The sequence below is a fragment of the Telopea speciosissima genome, chromosome 3 (assembly GCF_018873765.1).
Source record: "Telopea speciosissima isolate NSW1024214 ecotype Mountain lineage chromosome 3, Tspe_v1, whole genome shotgun sequence".
Classification (NCBI taxonomy): Eukaryota; Viridiplantae; Streptophyta; class Magnoliopsida; order Proteales; family Proteaceae; genus Telopea; species Telopea speciosissima.
In genome coordinates, this window is record NC_057918.1 from 12,872,702 (window position 1) to 12,893,584 (window position 20,883).

Here is a 20,883-nt window from a genome sequence, read left to right on the forward strand (position 1 = left end):
CATATATGTGTGTATTAATAATCTAATCCATTGACCAAAAGCTGAAAATTCTCAAAACCCAAATTAAGTTAAAACCTAATCAATCATCTAAATTCCAAACACAATACTAAAATTTATAAATATTTAGTTTACACGATTTTAAAATCAACAAATAGGTCGGGTTAAGATAAGGTAGCATTCAGTTAGTCCGATCAGATCCCCAACGGACTAGGACCCCACATTGGGACCGCCAAATTACTAAACGTGTTGGACCAGGCCAGGATTTAGTCGGGCAAGCTCAACCAGTTATGTCTTGCCGGACTTGGAATTGATACCCCTAGACTTATACAAATCAGATATGCATATGAATAATTGAAAATAATCCGGATTCAAATCACATCCATATCCGTTTAGGGATATTTGTATTCAGATCCTCTTAAATGCAGTAATTAATTAACACTGATGGTGCTGGACTACTGGCAATCACGAGAGGGGTGAAGTGCTTTGGCTGACTACTCTATTTTGAGTTTCAGACCCTAGTGTGCCCAACCATAAGGTCAAGAGCAGAGCCTGGTAACCGTAATGGTCCCATAGTTCCCATACTCCTAGTCCTACGCCTGTAAAGAATACCTTCGATATCCTCTTCTCTTCCCTTTTATTAATAAAGTCTGCAACACTAGGAAGTCCTAACTCTTTGTCCTTCCACCAATTCTTTTCTTTTCACCCTTTTTATCTTTCTGGTATTCAGTAGACAATCACTACTACTCCTTCTATGGGGTTTAGGTCCTTTCTTTCTTTAACTCTATTTTCTAAAGCAAATTGGTAAACCAACAAACACTTTTGGTTGGAATTTATTCGCCAACATCATCACTGCATCGTCACCCTCCCTCCTTCACTCACAGTCTCACACCCTCTGCCTTTGAACTTCAGAGATTACTAGAGTGTTGAACAGAAGAAACTCAAGGGATTGAAGGGCTTATAGTTCATTCGTTCTCTCATTTTCATGGTCGTGGCTTTGTTTCTGGTTCAATCAAATTATGGAAGAAACGGAAGACTCCAAATCTAGCAAGACCTGCACTTCTGAGCCTTGGAGTTGCAGAGGGAGGACTCAACCTCACCAGCGTCGGCATCAACTTCCCCTGCTTCCTCATTCCTTTCACAACGTGTTTGGGTACCATGACCGTTACCAAAACTCTCCAGCTCTTCTTCCTTTACCTCCTCTCATACCTCTGCAACTACCTGCAATTTCACCGCCAACCCAAACCCAGAAGTTTAGATCAAGAACCCATATGCCAAAAAATGCATGGAAGCAGAAAGAACCTATCTGCACCAGCTCCTCCGATACCCAGGTCTCAGCTTCACAAGGTAAGTATTCGTCTTCTATTCTATCCCCCCCCCCCCCCCCACCACTTTTTACTTCCTCTGTTCTTCAGTAATTTTAATCGCCTGTGACTGTTCATCTTAAAATACTGGTATGAGTTTATACATTAACGGATACAGGACAAGAAACTCTCTTTCGAGGAAAAAAACACATGCCGGAATCTTCTAATATTGGCCCAAGAACTTACTGCAACAGAGATGGAGGTCTCTTTTTTTTTTAGGTATCTTTTGCTAGGGGGGGCTGGGAGTGAGGATTTTTCTTCCTCCAGGAATAACCAATCATTTTTTTTCCTTGCAAAACCGTTTAACCATTCTGATGAATGTTAAACTTAGGAGAATCTAACTACCAACAATAAGATTTCTGGTTGCTCCAACTTCAGATTAAGCACACGTACTTCCCGTTTAGTTCCTTGTGTTCTACATCCAATATAGGATCGATTCTGTGTGTAACTTTTCCTTATTTTTTTGGGGGGGGTCTGGTTTAGCAGAGCAAGAAGGGCTTCAACAGAAACAAAGCTCGCCAACCAGAGGAGAAGATAAAAGGGGAGAAACTGCTGCTACTCAGGAGGCGCTCGTAGCACCGAAAAGACCAGATTCTGGTGGGCTAGAAGGTTCTTTGATACCTCTCCTTGCTAACCATTTTCTTGTCCAATTTGATTCCTCTCAAAAGATTTTCCATTATGATGTCGAGATCTCTCCACATCCTTCCAAGGAAATCGCAAGAATGATCAAGCAGAAACTTGTACAGGACCACTCAGCCGCATTCTCCAATGTTCAAACAGCCTTTGATGGCAGGAAGAACATCTATAGCCCTGTGAAATTCCAAAACGACAAGCTTGAATTCTACATTAGCCTCCCAATCCCCATGGCGAAATCCATTTGGCCATCAAATGAAATCAGTAATACAACAGAGAAACACCATGAACTTAAACTTTTCCGAGTAAACATCAGGCTTGTTTCAAAGCTGGATGGGAAGGAATTGAGCTGCTACCTGAGCAAGGAGGGTGAGGATTGGGCTCCTCTTCCTCAGGAATATCTCCATGCATTGGATATTGTCCTCCGGCAGGGCCCAATTGAGAAATGCATACCAGTTGGTAGGTCACTGTATTCAGGTTCAATGGGTGGAACTAAAGATATTGGAGGGGGAGCAGTTGGGTTAAGAGGGTTCTTCCAGAGCCTAAGACCAACTCAACAGGGTCTGGCCCTCAATGTGGATTTCTCTGTGACAGCTTTTCACGAGAGTATTGGCATAATTCAGTATTTGCAGAAGCGGCTTGAGTCCCTAAAAGATCTTTCTCAGAGGAAAACTAGGGGTTTAGTTGGGGAAGAGAAAAAAGAAGTGGAGAAGGCCTTGAAGAACATTAGAGTATTTGTATGCCATAGAGAAACTGATCAGAGGTACAGAGTGCATAGCTTAACCAACGAAGCAACTGAGAATCTCTGGTTTAAGGACAGAGATGGGAAAGATCTGAGATTGGTTGATTACTTCAAGGATTACTACAACTTTGATATACAGTTCAGGAACTTGCCATGCTTGCAGATTAGCAAGAGCAAACCATGTTATCTCCCTATGGAGCTATGTGTGGTGTGTGAAGGTCAGAAATATCTTGGGAAGCTTTCTGATGATCAGACAGCAAAAATCCTTAAGATGGGATGCCAGAGACCAAGGGAACGAAAAGCCATTATTGACCGGGTCATGGGAGGGACATTTGGACCAACAAGGTAACTACATAAATTTCTCAAATGGGTTTACCTACCAAATCAGGAAATATTTTTCATTTGTGTTATTTTCTGATATCTTTTTGTTTAAATATTATATTCTTTATATAATTAGGATCAGCTGAGTTGCTTATAAGTAACAAGCTTTCTTTTTTATTTTGACAGCAGTGAGCATGGAAGAGAATTCAAGCTCCATGTTTCAAGAGAAATGACCAGATTGAATGGCAGAGTACTTCAACCACCCAAGCTGAAGCTTGGGGACAATGGCCATATAACTAATCTAGTTCCTTCCCGCCATGACAGGCAATGGAACCTTCTTGATAGTCATGTCTTTGAAGGTACTCGAATAGAAAGGTGGGCATTAATAAGTTTCGGTGGCACTCCTGATCAGAGGTCTAATATTCCAAGATTCATGGACCAACTATCTCAGAGGTGTGAGCAATTGGGTATCTATCTTAATAAGAATACTCTTATTAGGCCCCAGTTTGAACCAATCCAAGTTCTCAACAATGTTACTTTGTTGGAATCCAAGCTCAAAAAGATCCACAGAGCTTCATCAAGGAACCTCCAATTGCTAATATGTGTAATGGAGAGAAAGCACAAAGGGTATGCAGATTTGAAACGAATTGCTGAGACTGGTGTTGGGGTTGTGACTCAATGTTGCTTATACCCCAATCTTGCCAAGCTGGGCTCTCAGTTTCTAGCAAACTTAGCTCTCAAAATCAATGCCAAGGTTGGAGGCTGTACAGTGGCTTTATACAATTCATTACCTTCTGAAGTACCAAGGTTGTTTGAGCTTGATGATCCTGCAATCTTCATGGGTGCTGATGTTACCCACCCACACCCACTTGATGATTCCAGCCCCTCCATTGCAGCAGTTGTGGGCAGCATGAATTGGCCTGCCGCAAACAAGTACATATCGAGGATGAGATCACAAACCCATAGACAAGAAATCATCCAGGACCTTGGTGAGATGGTGGCAGAATTACTGGAAGATTTCTACCAGGAAGTGAACAAGCTACCTAAGAGAATTATCTTCTTTAGAGATGGGGTGAGTGAGACCCAATTCTACAAGGTTCTTCAAGAGGAATTACGGGCCATAAGGGTGGCCTGTTCTAGGTTCCCTACTTACAAGCCTGCTATTACTTTCATGGTAGTTCAGAAGAGGCACCACACAAGGCTATTCCCATTCAAAAGTGATCCATCTTTTGCCGGAGGCGACGTCTTGGACGAGAACATACCACCAGGGACTGTTGTGGATACTGTAATTACGCACCCAAGGGAGTTTGATTTCTACCTTTGTAGCCATTGGGGGGTGAAAGGTACAAGCAGGCCAACCCATTACCATGTCTTATGGGATGAGAGTAGGTTCACCTCTGATGAACTACAAAAGCTAGTACATAATCTCTGCTATACTTTCGTAAGGTGCACCAAGCCAGTTTCTTTGGTACCTCCAGCTTATTATGCCCACCTAGCTGCATACAGAGGTAGGCTTTATCTTGAGAGGTCAGACTCACCATCAATTGCTAAAAACACTGCTGCTACACTCTCCAGATCTGGCCCTCCCAAGGCAACACCCTTGCCAAAACTAAATGATAACGTTAGGAAGCTCATGTTCTATTGCTGATCATATATAATACTTGTTGAGAGATCTCCTCATCTTCCTGAAAGAGGTTCTTTGTTTTCAGTACAAATTAATACAGAAAACTAGTTCATCCTTCATTCTCTTTTGTATATATGTATGGGAAACAACAATGACTGACTATGAGGGTGTTGTGTTTGTGTTTTGAACTCTGACCATTTCTATTGTTGCATGGAAGAAATTCCCAAGAAAAAGACTAATTAAAGAGCACTACTGTTCCCCTTTTATATTACTCAGGAAAATAATAAAAAGCTTTAAAGTAAGGTTCCTGACTTAGCTTTTAGTAAACTGTACTGGGTTACTGGAGGACGTAAAAGATATATGCAATATGATAGGTGGAGGAAGATTTACAGAACATAATTCGATACAGGGACAGGGAGATCTTTTAATCTGTGATACAGAGGATCTGTTTACATAGTAGCTTTTTACTTGCAATTAATATTGCCTGACCCTTCCTCTCCAGGACTCCATGCATGCAATCGTGCTAAGCAACATAGTAGGGTGCACGGCAGTTTAGCAAAGGCAGGCAGGCCAGGCCAGGCCAGGCCAGGCATATTCTATAAAGTTAAAAACTTTTTCCAGTCATTTAAAAAGCCTATTAGTGGTACCCACTAGGCCATTTAGTACAGTTTAGAGCGTGAAGAAGACTGAAGAAGACTAGAGAGACGGTAGTAGACCAACCCAGTCTTATATATAGCCCTGTAGGCCTGCCCACGGTCAGACAAATAGAGAAGAAAGTAAGACAGACCTAGGAGAGGAGAGGAGTCTTGACTCTTGACTATTCGTCTATTCCTGCTTCTTCTCTCTTCTCTGTGTACGTGTACGTGTGTGGGTTGTTTTTCTCCACCGCAAGTTCTAATAGGAAAAGTTGCATATCACTGCATGAGCCATGCCATGACCCATGAGGCATTGAAAACCTAGAATCTGGGGCAGCACAGCAGGGTCCCAAAGTACATTGAGGTCACAGAGTTGAGAACTGAATTGGGTCCATCCATCCATCGAATGGTTAGCCCTTGTCCTCTAACATGGGACCCACACACGTGTGCCATTACCATATATCCATCCTTACATTTTATTCTTTCTTTCAAAAGACACAGTCTGTATTCTGTAGTCTGTACCCTGTACCCTGTACTATATATCTATATATTTGCACTGTAGATGCTCTAAAAGACACTTCATTAATGCAATATTTACTCTCTCTCACTCTCTCTCTCTCCCCAAAAACGTAAAGAGACAGAAAGACTGGAAAATAATCTACCCTTGGTAGAAGTGGGGCCTCTCTCTCTCTCTCTCGAGATTTCTTTCAGTCTTTTGTCTTCATTTTACTTCCATCTGTTTTGTCCGCCACTTTAATTCAGTCTTTTACTCCTTTTTCTGCTGACCGTTTTCTACATTACACAGTTGGCCCATCTACCCGGGTCAGCCCAAAACTTGTCTGGGAAAATTAGTGTTTGGGTCAGGCTTTATATAGCTCACGGACTGAGCTAGGGTTAAGATTTTCAGACCTTGGGTTGAGGAATGAGGAGGTTAATTGCATCAGGCTGATGCCCTTGTTATCATGGTTTTAGTGCACGGTATCAGAACGGGTATTGTCAACACGTAAAATCGATATGATATCGATACGGTAATGGCCTGAATCAATTGTATTGGACAAAATTACCCTTGAATTTCTTTAAAAAATGAGTTTTTTTTTATCATTTTACCCGTTGTCCGTACCGTGCTATCAATACGGTATCGGCACAGTATCGATATTGGTGACTAGCAAAACCTGTACGTGTCGCCTGATACTTAGAACCATGCTTGCTACAAGCCCAGCCCAGCCAGCACTAGGGGCATAGGATGCACCCAGACACATGGGGGTGAGCAAAATGGCCGGCCTGCCACTTGGATGACCCAAACCCCACCCATGTCCAACCCCATGTGCTTGGGCGCAGCTTGCACTTAGATGCGCTTCCGGACATAGAACGTGCACCCTATATATATGAATTGTTGGGATAGGATACGCTTGCATCCTTTGTTGTCCATCTCGTTCCTTTTCACATGAAATGATCTCGTTGCCTATTGCCCTCCAATGAACTAAATCATTTTGTTGCACCTCATTGGCATACTCACCTATGCTGCTTCCTCAGATTCTCTCCTTTACATCAATGCAAAGAAAATAAAGCTCTTTGCAGGCGAAATTTATGGATCTATCCCTTGTTATCTTAACTTAAACTTGCTTCCCACATAACCATCAGATGAGACCATGCCAATGACAAATATTACACCATTTTTCATTAAATTCAAGAGAAATCTCTGAAATGGGAGCTAATGATAGAAAAAATAGATAATGTGCTGCGGTGCTCACCGTTTTCTTGGTCTTATTTTCCATTGCTAGTGTTCATTGGTGGGGCTTTGGATCATCTCACGGTCTAGAATTGGAGTTTGAAGGGTTACTACTCCATTTAGTAGAAAGAATATCTGAGATTTAGAGTGAGAATCAATACGAGAGGAATCTCCTCCTCTACGTTTTCCCTTCCAAAATCCAAAACCACAAATCCAAATCTCTTTCTTTATCGGGAACAAGTTTAATTTTTCACTTAAAAGAAGAAATGGTAGCAGCGGCAAATGGCGGCATCGATTTTGATGGTTGCAACGGCTGGTGCTCGAGTTCGAAGCAAAGAGGGATTGTGGGTATCGCTCTATGCCAGGTTGAACCGTTGAAGAGGCCGGCTTGTATTTTTGTTGGGAATGAGATCTATTTTTCACTCAACTTCGTTCTTTCTAGTTTGTTCCGGAAAAGACAGAACACTATAAATTGTTGTTCTGTCATTCGTGTTTAAAACTATGCTTTCGTCCAGTTTGTTCTGCCAGAACAGAAGAACCAATTGGATTGGCCAAATGCATTTCTGTTTCCATTTCATTCTCACTGAATGCAAGAACACCAAAAACGTTCTTGCGGAGTACAACCAAACAAGGTCTAAGTCATGGTTGGGCACTTAAGAGGCTAAGTCTTATGGGTCTAAGTACTATGAGAATTATTATTTACAACTTAAGAAAAGAATTGCTTAAATGAAGTTGAGCTTTTCATAAAGGAATTGCAATGCCCATTTCATCCATTTCTTTTGATATGATGAAAAAAAGGTCTTATGGTTGTGTGCAATAAGATAGGTGAAGGAGGCATTTGCAGAACGAAAATCGAAAATCGATGCAGGGACAGGGAGATCTTTTAATCTGTGTACAGAGGATCTGTTCATAGTAGCTTTTAACTTGCAATTAATACTGCTACTGCCTGCCCTTCCTCTCCATGCATGCAATAGTGCAACGCAACATTGTAGGGTGCACGGCAATTTAGCAAAGGCAGGCCAGGCATATTCTATAAAGTTAAACAACTTTTTCTAGTCATTTAAAAGCCTATTAGTGGTACCCATTAGCCCACTTAGTACAGTGTAGAACATGGAAAAGGCTAGAGAGACGTATGTTATCAAAAAAAAAAAACCATTCTTACAGCCAAGACCATATATAGGGGAAGTGTTCTTTGCGTGGGATGCAGCGGTCATGTTGCGTAAGGCAGCCAATGAGAGCCCGTGTGCTAGCACAATGGGATGGAATTTTCACCATTCATGGGGGCACAACGATCATTTCCGCTCCCTATGTGTGGTGTGACTCTTGTGTCTCACACACACAACATTTCTCCACATATGTATATGAACTATTGGGATAGGATACGCTGGCACTCAATTTTGATGGTTGCTGCTGCTCGGGGTCGAAGCAAAGAGATTTGGGTATGGCTCTATGCGAGGTTGAACTGTTGAAGAGGTTTGTGTTTTTGTGGAACAAGTTCTATTTTTCGCTCAACTTTGTTCTTTCTTCCGGTTCATTTTGCCAAAACAGAAGAACGAACCAGATTGGCAAAATGCATTTTTATTTCCATTTCATCATCACAAAACACAAAAAAGCAAAAACGTTTCCGTATAGTGCAACCAAACGGGGTCAAAGTCATGTTTGGGCATTTATGAGGCTAAGTCGTATGGGTTTAAAAGCTATGAGAGTTTCCGTATAGTACAAAGTCATGTTTGGGCATTTATGAGGCTAAGTCGTATGGGTTTAAAAGCTATGAGAATTACTTACAACTTAAAAACATTATAAGATTAAACTATTTCCCAACTCTTCAACATTGATGTTGAATACTTGTGGATGTTCTAGCCACTTATACTCTGATGCGTTTTCCACTTGGTCTTACAGAAGAGACCTCTCTACTTCATGTCATCAATGTCATCCAAGCTTAATTTTGATTTTTCAATTTGTGAAGCTTGTTTGGCTTCATTCACTTGTTTGGATTTGCCTTCCATGCAACTTTTTGATGTTTAAGAGGATACCAATTGACCTTTCATACTTTGGATTTTTCATCAACAAACACAAGTTAATAATCACTAAAAACATCGTCAATATAGTCTCTCTAAAATTAGTTCCCATATCTTTCCAATTCTCCCTTTTCTTGTTCATCACCACCATCATCATCATAAACTAGATCTCCCTCTATATCAACCAAATCATCCTCTCCCCTTCTACAGGATCAACGAAATGAGATTGTGCATCGAATCTCCGGCGAAGACACTTGAAAAAACGATGTCCCATTTCCATACACTTACGTCTTCTAGGTGCAATGACCAGCATACCAAAGGAAGATGGATCCGTCCCTCCCAAGGAAGTTTACAAGATGACTTCTGATGTTGCACTCGTAATCAATCTCATGGTGGAACAGGCTTCATCCTCCGAGATCATGCTCGAATTCAAGTGCTAGCTATCTCAGAACCAGGTTCTTTCCATTCCATCCTTGTTGGAGAAGCTCTTGCAGTTCGATCAAACCTTTTTTATGTGATTGTAGAATGTTATAACAATATCTTGGTTGAATCTGATAATCAGGAACTAATTCGGCATCTTCATCCATCTAATGGACTGGCCTAGTTGAAGCTTTTGCAACATTAAAAGATATTATACATTTTCCCTCTTACTTCTTAAGCTGCTCCTTCAACCATGTTTCTAAAGGAAATAAACAATATAGCTAACTCCCTAGCTAAGAAGGCTCTGTCAATGATGTATAAGACAGTTTGGCCTATTCTCACTCTTCGCCTTCATGTTCTTTGTGTATCTGCAGTTTTGGCTAGTTCTCGTTCTTTTCTAAGCATCGACTGCAGACCAGAACTACTCTCTCCAAGTCTAACATTCGCATGGCTCTCGTAACGCTTTTCTTATGCTCCTCCTTGTTCTCACTGTTCCTCATCTCCTACATGTTTTTCACTTCTGTACTGTAATAATACCTCACTTTCCACTTTTCTAGCTGGGAGTTCAAACAACTACGTTAGTTATTACTTTGTAATGGGACAAAAACCTACATGGTTACTTGATTTCCATTGTGAGCTCTTGGTTGAACAGGATCGTGACTCATGACATCTTTTGTTCGAGGTATTATTATAACAGGATTTGCAGAAAAACAACCACCCAGATGACATATCAATCCGTAATAGGTGTTACCCTTTAGGGTCAGTCTGGCCCAGCCTGATCCAACAATGATTTTAAGGCTGAACTGGGCTGAGATAAACCTGGCATGTCTTGACCTGGGCTGAGATCCCAGCCTGAGATCAGGCAAAGATGGGCTTGTACTGAGCTAGGAGGACCCAAGGTTGGGCTGGGGCTTCGAACAACCAGGCCCAGCATGGCCCAGTTCTACCCCTACAACATTTAGGTTTACAGGAGCAGAGGAAATGGGTTTGCTGCTTTCCTCGGTGAGAGTCCAAATACGTCAAGAGAGAATGAGAATTCCACCTCTGGTCTTCCAACCACCTTCCATGTTCAATGTTTCAATGCGCAGCCGGATTGGATTTGGTTTGGGCACAGATTGTTTAAACTTTCATCTTGTTAGAAATCTGGAATAGAGACATTTTAGGGTTAGTGCTTCGCCTGCTGAACCTACAGCATTCCTGCCCAATTTCGACCAAGGCAGTTTTAGCGTGCCGCTAAATCAATGTTCCGATTTGGCTCCACCATTGCTACCTGCATTCTTACAGGCTGTCCAAATTCTGGGACAACCAACTTATCCAGTTTTAGTGTGCACCCAAACCAACTTAGCTCCTGTAGCAAGATCCCCAAAAAAAAATTACAAAAAATACAAATTTTGGGATATTTTTACTATTCGATTCCAATGCGAATCAGTGGAGTTTGATCCCATGTCTAATTTGATCCGATTCCAATCAGAACCGGTGGAGGCAAAACCCATTTCTAATTCCATACACTGATTCCAATCACTGGTCTATGTGTACACGTGTTGGATTTTAGTGCTCAAGGCTGCGGATCATTTACTTTTCTCTTCCAATTAGAAGTAGGAAAACAATTTCACCCACTGTAAATCAATAGTTTTTCACACAAATAAAAGTATAATTGGAGTGTCACTCTTCCTGGAGGTATGCATCAACATAATGAGAAGTCAGCTGATATATACATGAATGTGGGGATCAACCCCCTTCTAAAGGGTTAAAAAAAATTAGAAATAGTATTGAATATACCATTAAGATCTATCTGCTGAAAGTTGGAGCAACTCTCGAATACCTTCATAGACCTGCAATATAACCATGGCAATCAATTCAATCTAGCAAGAGAAGTAGCTGCTTTTGTTTTTTCTTTGGAGGGGGAGGGGGAAGGGAAGAGTAGGAAGTACAAATAACTCTCCAGCGGGTTTCCAGACTGGATTCAAGGCCATATGCCAGAGGGTAAGGCTTTTACCTCACTACCCTATAACACACTCCCCCCCCCCCCCCCCTTTCTATTTCCAAAGCCAAGAACCCTAACATTGAGCTGAGGTTCAACTCAATACAGTCTGAGTTATCTTAGGTAGTTGATGGCCCCAATCTCAACTACACGATGTTGACCACATAAATAATTGACAGTGGGTCACACCCCTTGGATATTCCAAGTATGATCCTCTGATGAAACCCCATACTTCCCAATTTTAATTTCCAGGGAAGCAAGGAAAATTAAAGCAACCCTAGATAGCTTCCTCATCCAACAAGAGAATTCCCAAGTATATTTCTGCCACTTCTTAGAGCTCCAAACTATAGATATTGGGCAGAAGCACCTGAACTAGTTCATGATTCTAATCTTGTCACATGAAAGAAGCAACAAAATGCAATCATTACTGATTCTAAGCATACCATCTTGATTTGGGCTTTGATAGATGCAATTAGTAGTGTATACTCCTCGATCTGCCTGCATAATGCACGTGAAGACATTTTTCAATCACAGATTTCAACAGACCAATTAATAATGCATACCAAGAGGGAGGGGGAGAGAGAGAGAGGAGTAACATTTTCCATATGCAGTAAAGGAATTGAAGGGGGGGTCATTAATATATTGTCTTTAGTTTCTTCTAAAATATCAGTCTAGGTTAGTGTCACACTAAGTATCAATATTAATTTGATACAAGAACAGGAGCTCAGTGTGAAGTGTCCACTTAGTAATGCATAGGAGGGCTAGGGGGGAGAAAGAGGAGTTACATTTTCTATATGCAGTAAAGGAATTGACTTGGGGGGGGGGGGGGAGGAGGGCATTAATATATTGTCTTTAGTTTCTTCTAAACTATCAGTCTAGGTTAGTGTCAAACTATGTATCAATATTGGTTTGACACAAGAACGGGAACACTGCGCAAAGTGTCCATTCATGCAACAGAATAGCTAAAAACCCCCCCCCAAAAAAAAATGAATTCTTTTAAAAAAAAAAAAATTTTAAGAAGCCTGTCATCGAAGCATATTGTTCTTATCCATGAACATATAATCTTTTTTTTTTTTTTTTTGGTGGGGGGGGGGGGGGTTTGTACAAAGTGAACATATAATCTTAAATGAAGATAACTTTCTTTATGCGCATAGCCACTTCGAAAAACTCAATGGTAATGAGCAAAATTTCAATCTGGCCTGGAATTGTTTTTCCAGAAATTTGATTTGGTTCAGGAGTTCCAATGAGATGTTAGGAGAAAATAAATCAATAAATTGATAATATCCTATAATTTTATATCCCTTCTTTCCTATTTCTCCTGATCTTTCTACCAATCAATAGGTATGACCAAACATAAGGATCAATAAATAAACAAATAAGTCATAACGCTTTTTTATTTCTATTATCTCCCTTATTTCCTATTACTCCTATTCTTCTCTTAGTTTATTGGCATTTAAGATATTCCTACCCATACATATTTCATTCTGGGTCATCTTAAAAATTAGAGCAAAATCCCGAAACTCCTTGGAATTTAAAACCTTAGTTATATCTCAAGATCTTAAAATGTGACGGGTAAACTTCAACCACTCTCATTATCTTCTATCCTTTTGCTTATTTCTAGCACATTTTTCTAGGTTGTTTTTATTTCCATGTACTCTGTATAAAGGTTTCAACATCAATAAGGTGTTTAACATAACTAAGAAGGAAATGTTCATACCTGTCTAATCTTTCTTCCTTTCTTGATATGAACTCCAAAGCTTCAGACCAGGTAAACTCTACATGGAAGCCCAGTCCAATGTCCACAAATATGTGCCGTGTATCTGGCCTGCAGCGACGCAGGAAAGGCAAAAGAATATATAATAGCAGCTATGTTTTCCACCTAAAATCACTTAGAGAACCACCAATCACACTGCTCAAAGCCTCTACTCAATGACCAGTACACCCAGCAAATTAAATTATAAATGGTAATAAATTCAAGATAGTTGTCAACTAAGACTCCGTAACTAACCAACACTTTGTAATTGTTTAAACAGACATTACACACAGGCTTGTGTGTGTGTGTGTGTGTGTGTACATGCATGTGCCTTCTTTTATTTTATTTATATTTTGATAAGTACCGACTAAAGAAAATAGAAGTACAATGTAGTAATACATCATCATCAACAACAACAAAACCTCTACAAGAGGTATGGCAGGCATGATGAACTGATTAAGGTCCTAATACATTAAGAGTTACCCTACATCTGAACTGAATTATCATGGAGAGAGATCATCTCCAAAACAGAAAATATGTGTGTTATATGCATTGTGTATGCAGGTACTCTTTTTCATTTTTTCTTTTGGGGAGGGGGGTTGTTGTGGAAGGGGAATACATACATATGAGCATGAGCATGCATAACTAACAACTGCATAGATATTCAAGTTAAACAGCAGCAAGATGCTCAGAATAAGAGTTTCAAAGACATACACATCAGCTTGCATATACACTTCGGAACCAAGGTTGACCAAAGTACGGAGGCCAGTCACACCATTCTTCTCCAGATTCTCTATATTCCTTCTTAGGTCCAAGCTAGTAGAGTTTGGAATTAAGTCGAAACAACAGAGATGTATAATAGGAATCCGTTATTATGAAACGGCTCCACCATGAGCTCATCAAGAAATATCAAAGAATTCAGTACATGTAAAGAACCATTTAAGATCACAAGTACTAAAGTATTTTGTTGATTAAGAGGTAAGGTAAGCAAGAAATTCATCCAATGTTCCAAATCTGAAGAGAATAATAAAAGAAAATATTTGAAAGGATACAAAACTTTCTGTTGTTCAAAAACCTTGTCCCTGCAAAATAAGACCAGACTGTTAGTCCGCAGTTTGTTAACCACCACCTTATATTTATATTACAGTAACCTAAGATGGGTAAATTCATAAATTACATTACAGAAAAAGGTGCCCAATGTGGAGAACCTGTCACAAGAACCTCATGATCCAACGCCTGATAGGCGTTGGATCACCTCAGGTGCACTCAAATAAGAAGAGGTTGCTCAGAGGAGAATAGTTTCCTCCTTGATAGTGGGAGATGACCATTCCTAAGAAGAGATTCATAAAGTGTTTAGGATCCTTGTTCCTAGGGCATCCAGACCAGATTTCATAACATTGTCTTACAATTTGGAATCTATTTTCAGTTTGGGGAAAACAAATTAGACAATTCCGTCTTTATCTGTACAACTCAAGATTTAGCCACAAGTGAGCTATCAAAATCCTAGAACTAAATTTTTTGCTGCATTATTTCCATTGGCCATTCAATATTTCATCATACATCCAGAAATTAAGATCATCTGATCTGTTTGTCGTTCGGTTATATGCCCCCGCCACATCACCAGACATTAAATATCAGTTAAAGTGGTTAGATATATGCCCAGTCAAAGGCTGACAAGTGATCATGGAACTGAAATGAGTGCATATAGCTGATAAGACCCTCATTTCATGGGGATAGAAGAAGACTAGCTGGACAGAAACACATGCAAATAACATACCGTTCAGCAATGGCACGGACAAGATCTGGCTTCAAGCGGCAGTCAATGAATTCCTCGAATCTCTGTACCTTATTCTCCCGGATCTTATCCATATTGATTCTGCAGTATGGTGAAAATTCAATAAGAATCTGACCCAACAACTTAATGTCTCATATGTAGTACATATAAGAACTTATGCATCATGAGATTGATGAGTAGGACTGCCCATTACCTCACCTCAATGGCCCCAAAGTTTATTAGAACTATTGTTGAACTTGTTGTAAATATGTCATAGTTTACATCTGCAAGATAACACTATCTCAAAAAGCACCTATCACCTAGTTTCATCAACATTCAGTTCCAAATGCTTGATTGTGATTCTCAAGCTTTTTAAAAAGTTAGCATTTTTTTTTTTTTTTTTTTGGGGGGGGGGTAAAGGGAATATGACATTAATCTAATTTAAGGTGTTTCTGATTGAATACCAAATGGAATATCAGGCTATTTGACATTTAGAAGTCCTTGTAACTTGTAATTCCAAATGAAATTTAATACCCAAGGGTAAACAGTAAACTCCTTAGATTTTCCAAAGAGTTTGAGTTACATTGTCTTGATGAGACAAAAAGACAGCTGGAAAATACATAAGAAAACTCTTTTCAAAACACCCTAACATTATGTAAAGATTATAAGAAATTCTGAGTCACTCCATTATGCTAACTAAAAATCAAGGGTACAAAGCTCTCACATATAAATTTCATATTGTGTTGTTATTATGCATACACAACCTCTTCCAATTATTGTTCAGCTGGGTAGCATCAATATCAACGATTATACATGGCAAGTATCACTTTGCTGCTGTCTACATGATGTTTGAATCTTAACCTAAGGGTAAGTGAAACAGATACTTTACTGGAAAAAAATAAAATTTTTTGAACTTGCTTAAGATAGTAGATGAAGTGCAGTGCAAGTATCAATGAGTATTAATAGTTGGTAGTGAAAATTTGAGCTCAAACCTCCACCACCACCACTACTACCACAAGTACTATAACAAAATGAAATAAGAAATGAACACGCATATTGCCTATCCAATGTTATACACAAAATAGAAAATCATCCAGGAAAAAAAAATCCAGAGATTAAATTACCAAAGCTGCAAAGAATAAGATAAACAATGGATTCATAAAACTGATTTCAGGTCTTAACCTAAAATCAAATGAAACCCTAAAAACCAAACTTGATTTCGATTGAAAACCGAGCAGCCAAAGAAAACCCCCCCAAGTCCACTTCCAATTAATTACAGCAGCAAAAGAGAAAGAAGCACCAAACTTACCGTAGACGAGACAGCTTATGAACGGTTTTCGTCAAACAGCATGTGTTGGCATTGCAAGCGGTCGAACAAAGCTCACTAGTCACTAAGGCTGCCGCCTCAGCTTCTTCTTCTTCACGCACGGCGGGAAGGGCTGAAGGGGAAGGATTGGCTCTTACAACATCGGATTCTCTCTCTCTCTCTCAAAATAACCCTCGGTAGCGGAGGGTTTAGGCTACGTTTCGTAACAATTCTGCTCTCAAAAAGTACTTTTGATTCGTAAGTACTTTTTTTATTTCTGCTCACAGAGAGTAATTACAAGAGTAGATTGGCGTTTGGTAACTAGGAGAAATAAATGTTTCCGCAAAAAAAAAACATGTAGGCACCTTATAGAATCACTTCCAACATTCATTATATTTACTAAAATATCATTCACTTATATATTTATGAAAACACCATCACCTCTAATATAACACCATTAAACCAATAATTATGGGCATAATTATGAAAATGCCACCGTACTAAATTATCATCTTCACTTATATATTGTTTCTATTTCTACTCATTTTGCATCTCTTCTAAAAGATGAAAAGTTTTTTCCATAGGTTTTCTCTACTAAACCTATAAACCAAAGTTGTATATGAGGATACATCATTTATAAGTCTCTTCTTCTTCAGAGACCATAAAAATGCCAAAGCAGGACTCATTTGACCAGACTTGCATAAAGCCCAAAGAATCGAATTGCAACTGCAAAAAAGGAAGGGAAAAAAGAGCACATAATACGCCTCGTGAATTCTTCCAATTCTGCTGAGGTCAGAAACCAACAAATTTGAAGTGGGTTTGGGTGGATAATTCTCCAATCTCAATTTGAAAGAATTTTTTTTCCCCACCAATATAGACAAAAGATTGAATGATAGTATATCATTTTTGTACATCTCCTACGTGAAACAAAATGGATATTCCACTATCTCTAAAGAGAGTAATCCACTCAAACGAGTATTGTAAGGATAGGCTGTTAGAATTTTAATTCCATTAGGATTAATATTCTAATATTATATGGATTAATATTAAATATCTTAAACCAGGCTAATTAGAGTTTTGGTCTAATTAGGGAGGTCATTAAGTTGTATTAGAAGTCTAATGTGGACTAGCTTAGTGTGGGCCAGATAGATTCCTACTGGGACTATGATGAGAGAGACCCTTTAGAATTACTATATAAAGAGAGCTAGGTCCCCCTTCTACCCATCACAATTATTAGTTCTCAATTGTTCTTGAGTGGTGCAATAAAAAAGGGAGATATTCAGTGTTCATCATCCTTGCGCATTCGGCATTCTCATCAGGCCAGTTACTTTGGGAATAGAGGGGAAGCACCTAGATCTTGTTCTTTATTTTCCGCAGCGATCATCATCACTATGGATGCGAAACAAGGTTAGTGGTTCTATCCCTGTTTCTAATATTTATTTGGTTGTGTTCTTGAACGCCCAATGGAGATCCTAGTTTTTTTGGGATTTTGTCCCTATTCAGATCGATTTATTCTCACATGTGGTATTAGAGCCTCCATAGATCCGTTCTTGAACCTATATGAATTCAAAATAATAGAACATGCTAAGGGAATCGAAATTTTTTCGGTTCGAATCAAGGTTTTTCGGGTTTTTTCAAATTTACCTGGCAAAACACGGTGTCTGGCAGCCTGGGATTTTTCTCCCGGGGAATAAAACGAAATAAACCACATGGGTGGATAGAGCTCGGGACGCTGAGCATTCCGGTGGGTGGAACGTTGCCGGCGGCTGCCGGACGCGCCTGCACGAGCCGGCGGTAGCGGCGAGTGGATCTCTCTCCGGTAATGTTTTAAAAAAAAAGAAGGGTTTTTCGGGGTTTGCTATCGTGCGCCCCTGACAAAAATACAGGGCTGCTAACGTGCGCTACCCGGGTCGGGTCGACCTGTTTTCCGACCCGGAGGCCCGACCCATTGACCCGATTTTGACCCGTTTCGGGCTGACCAGGATGGACCGGCCTGGGTGAACCGGGTTTGACTAGAAAATTGATTTGGTTTGATTGAATCGGTTTGAAACCAGTACAGTCAACCGCTTTTAGCCTGAAACTTTGACCGGGCTTTCTGGGGGCTGCGAGACTCCATTTGGCGTCCAGTGGTGCCCTCTGTTTTGATCAGATATGCATATTTTAAATATTTTTGGTATTCTTTTGATGCATACCCTTTTATGTAATTTATCGGTTTGTTCTATTGGGAACCGAACCAATTTCTGACTTGCTGGAATACCTACCTTGATGAACAGAATTATTATTATTTTTTTTTGTTAGTTTTAAGATATTTAAAGCCCCTTGTCATAAATTATAAAATAACACATTGTTTAAGGATGTAAGTAATTTTGGAAAATCCCGAAAGAGGGTTTCATGGGTTCGACAGGATGCAGCTGCCAAAGCGACCTTCTTTGTTGGATTTGTGAAACACCTGGTCTTATACACAGTTGTGGGATGTCCTTCAACTCTGATGTGTGGTCACACACCCAAAGGTGGTGATCATGTATTGGTACTTGAAGGGGTACATATACAGTATGCATGTGAATAGGCTAACCCTAGAATTCTGCACACCCAAAGGTGGTGGATTTTGAAAGTTGAGTTGTATTCTCATGGCCACCTGGTATGTAGGGATTTTTACAATTGCATGTTGAGAATTCAGCCCAAAGGTGTTTTCATAATGATGTGTGTAAAATTCTCATTAGCTTATAAAGTTTTCAAGTGTACTTGCATCATTTTAATTATAATCTGTTCATTGTTTAAATTTTCAATCACCTTCTCTGTAAACAATAACATGGTAACTATTGAGCTTCTCACTGGGTCAAACTTTAAGAAGTGAAAAAAGGACATTATGTTTGCTATGGAAATGGCAGATGTGCACACGTCCCTTGTTTTGGATAAACCAATGGATCTAACTGCTGATAGTACTGAGGATGAAAAGTCTGTGCATGTTGCATGGCAAAAGAGTAATTGACTCAGTATACTGCCCATAAAGAGGTCGATACCGGAACACCTAAAAAGTGGTCTGCCTGAGAAATGTACTGCCAGGGAATTGCTAGATGCAATTTCCAAGAGATACAAAGTTTCATCGAATGCGGAGATTGGGACACTTCTGCAAGGGTTATTTAATATGGAATATGATGGTTCTGGGGGTGTTAGGAATTACATTATTAGGATGGTTGATTACCAAACTAAACTCAAGGCCTTAGACATTCTTCTTCCAGATGCCCTAATTGTCCATCAAGCCTTAAATACCCTACCTTCAATTTGGCATCATAAAAACCAACTACATTTCCCAAGATGGAGTCCGGAGCATTAATGACCTAATTTCTAGGGTTGTGTCTCGAGGAAGAGAAATTGAAGAAAGACAAAAAGCCTATTGCCCTGTTTACTTCCAAAGCCCGTAAGAGTAAAAAGTTTAAAAACCATACTCATAAGTCTGCCAATAAACAATCCGATCAGACTAACTATTTGGGACCCAAGAAAGACTCTTTGAAGAAAGAGGGTGATCGCTGCTTCTTTTGTAAGAAGAAGGGTCACATGAAGAAGGACTGCGATAAATACAAGGCTTGGTTACTCAAGCCCAAGCAGCTATCAGATAATGATTATTTGACTTTTGTTTGTGAATCCAATCTATCAGAAGCACCATCCAGTTCTTGGTAGCTAGATAGCGGTGCAACTAACCATGTTGCTTTTACCATACAGGGGTTCATAAACCGGAGGAGGCCAAACAAGGATGAATCAAGGTTGGTCGTAGGAAATGATGGACATTCTGACGTAGAGTTCGTGGGAGATGTCATTTTATTATTAAATTCTGGTTTTAAATTGACTTTAAAGAACACTTTTTATATACCGTCCTTCAGGCGGAATTTAATTTCGGTTTCAGTTTTGGACATTAGTGGTTTCTATTTTGAAATAAAAATTACTATGGTTAATTTGTTTTTTAATTCAACTAAAGTTGGTTCCTACTTTATACCCAATGGATTGTACAGATTGTGTTCGTCTCCCACTGATATCTACGTCTCCTGTAATGTTGAAAGCGTTGTTTCTAAAAGACCCTTACCTAAAGAATGGTCTTTTCACATTGTGGCATAAGAGGCTAGGTCATATTTCTAAGGCAAGAGTGGAAAGGCTGATAAAGTCTGACATCCTGCCTACTCTCGAAAGTGATCTAGAAACTTATGTAGATCGTTGTAAGGGAAAGATGACCAAAATAAAGAAGAAAACTGCGATCCGTAGTTCGACTGTTAGAGGTCATTCACACTCGACATCGGTGGTCCCTATTCAGCCACATTGTGTAAAAAAATTTATTTCATCACTTTTACAGATGACTATTCCCGATATGGATAATGCATTTAATTAAAGAAAAGTCCGAATCTCTTGACAAGTTCAAGATTTTTAGGACTCAAGTTGAGAAACGATTAGGGAAAGTTATTAAAATTGTTAGATCTCGATCGTGGGGGTGAGTATTATGGCGGACATGGCAATTTGCCGGACAGCTTAAGGGCTCGCTTTGCAAATACCTTGAGGACTCTGGAATAGTTAGTCGCTTTACTATGCCAGGAAGTCCC

At 39.7% G+C, this 20,883-nt stretch overlaps 2 protein-coding genes across 5 annotated transcripts; one reads left to right on the plus strand and one right to left on the minus strand.

The window, feature by feature from the left end:
• The first annotated feature begins 967 nt into the window (after window positions 1-967).
• Window positions 968-4,756, plus strand: LOC122653653 (protein argonaute 7-like). Of its 2 annotated transcripts, XM_043847563.1 has the most exons (3): window positions 968-1,344; window positions 1,845-3,081; window positions 3,244-4,756. In XM_043847563.1, the coding sequence occupies exons 1-3, from the start codon at window positions 1,017-1,019 to the stop codon at window positions 4,703-4,705; spliced, it is 3,027 nt and encodes a 1,008-aa protein (XP_043703498.1). In that variant the 5' UTR covers window positions 968-1,016; the 3' UTR covers window positions 4,706-4,756. The 2 variants fall into 2 exon arrangements, with proteins under 2 accessions (XP_043703498.1, XP_043703496.1); XM_043847561.1 differs by lacking the exon at window positions 968-1,344 and having other exon boundaries at window positions 1,952-3,081; window positions 3,247-4,756.
• Window positions 4,757-11,126: 6,370 nt separating this feature from the next.
• LOC122653837 (protein UXT homolog) lies at window positions 11,127-15,816 on the minus strand. 3 transcript variants are annotated; one of them, XM_043847786.1, is made up of 7 exons: window positions 15,757-15,816; window positions 14,995-15,095; window positions 14,270-14,299; window positions 13,932-14,033; window positions 13,182-13,289; window positions 11,908-11,962; window positions 11,127-11,315 (listed from the first exon to the last, which is right to left on the minus strand). In XM_043847786.1, exons 2-7 carry the CDS (start codon window positions 15,084-15,086, stop codon window positions 11,265-11,267), a joined length of 438 nt encoding a protein of 145 aa, XP_043703721.1. In that variant the 5' UTR covers window positions 15,087-15,095; window positions 15,757-15,816; the 3' UTR covers window positions 11,127-11,264. The 3 variants fall into 3 exon arrangements, with proteins under 3 accessions (XP_043703721.1, XP_043703720.1, XP_043703722.1); XM_043847785.1 differs by lacking the exon at window positions 11,127-11,315 and having other exon boundaries at window positions 11,787-11,962; XM_043847787.1 differs by lacking the exons at window positions 11,127-11,315; window positions 14,270-14,299; window positions 14,995-15,095; window positions 15,757-15,816 and adding an exon at window positions 14,728-14,988 and having other exon boundaries at window positions 11,787-11,962.
• Window positions 15,817-20,883: the final 5,067 nt, after the last annotated feature.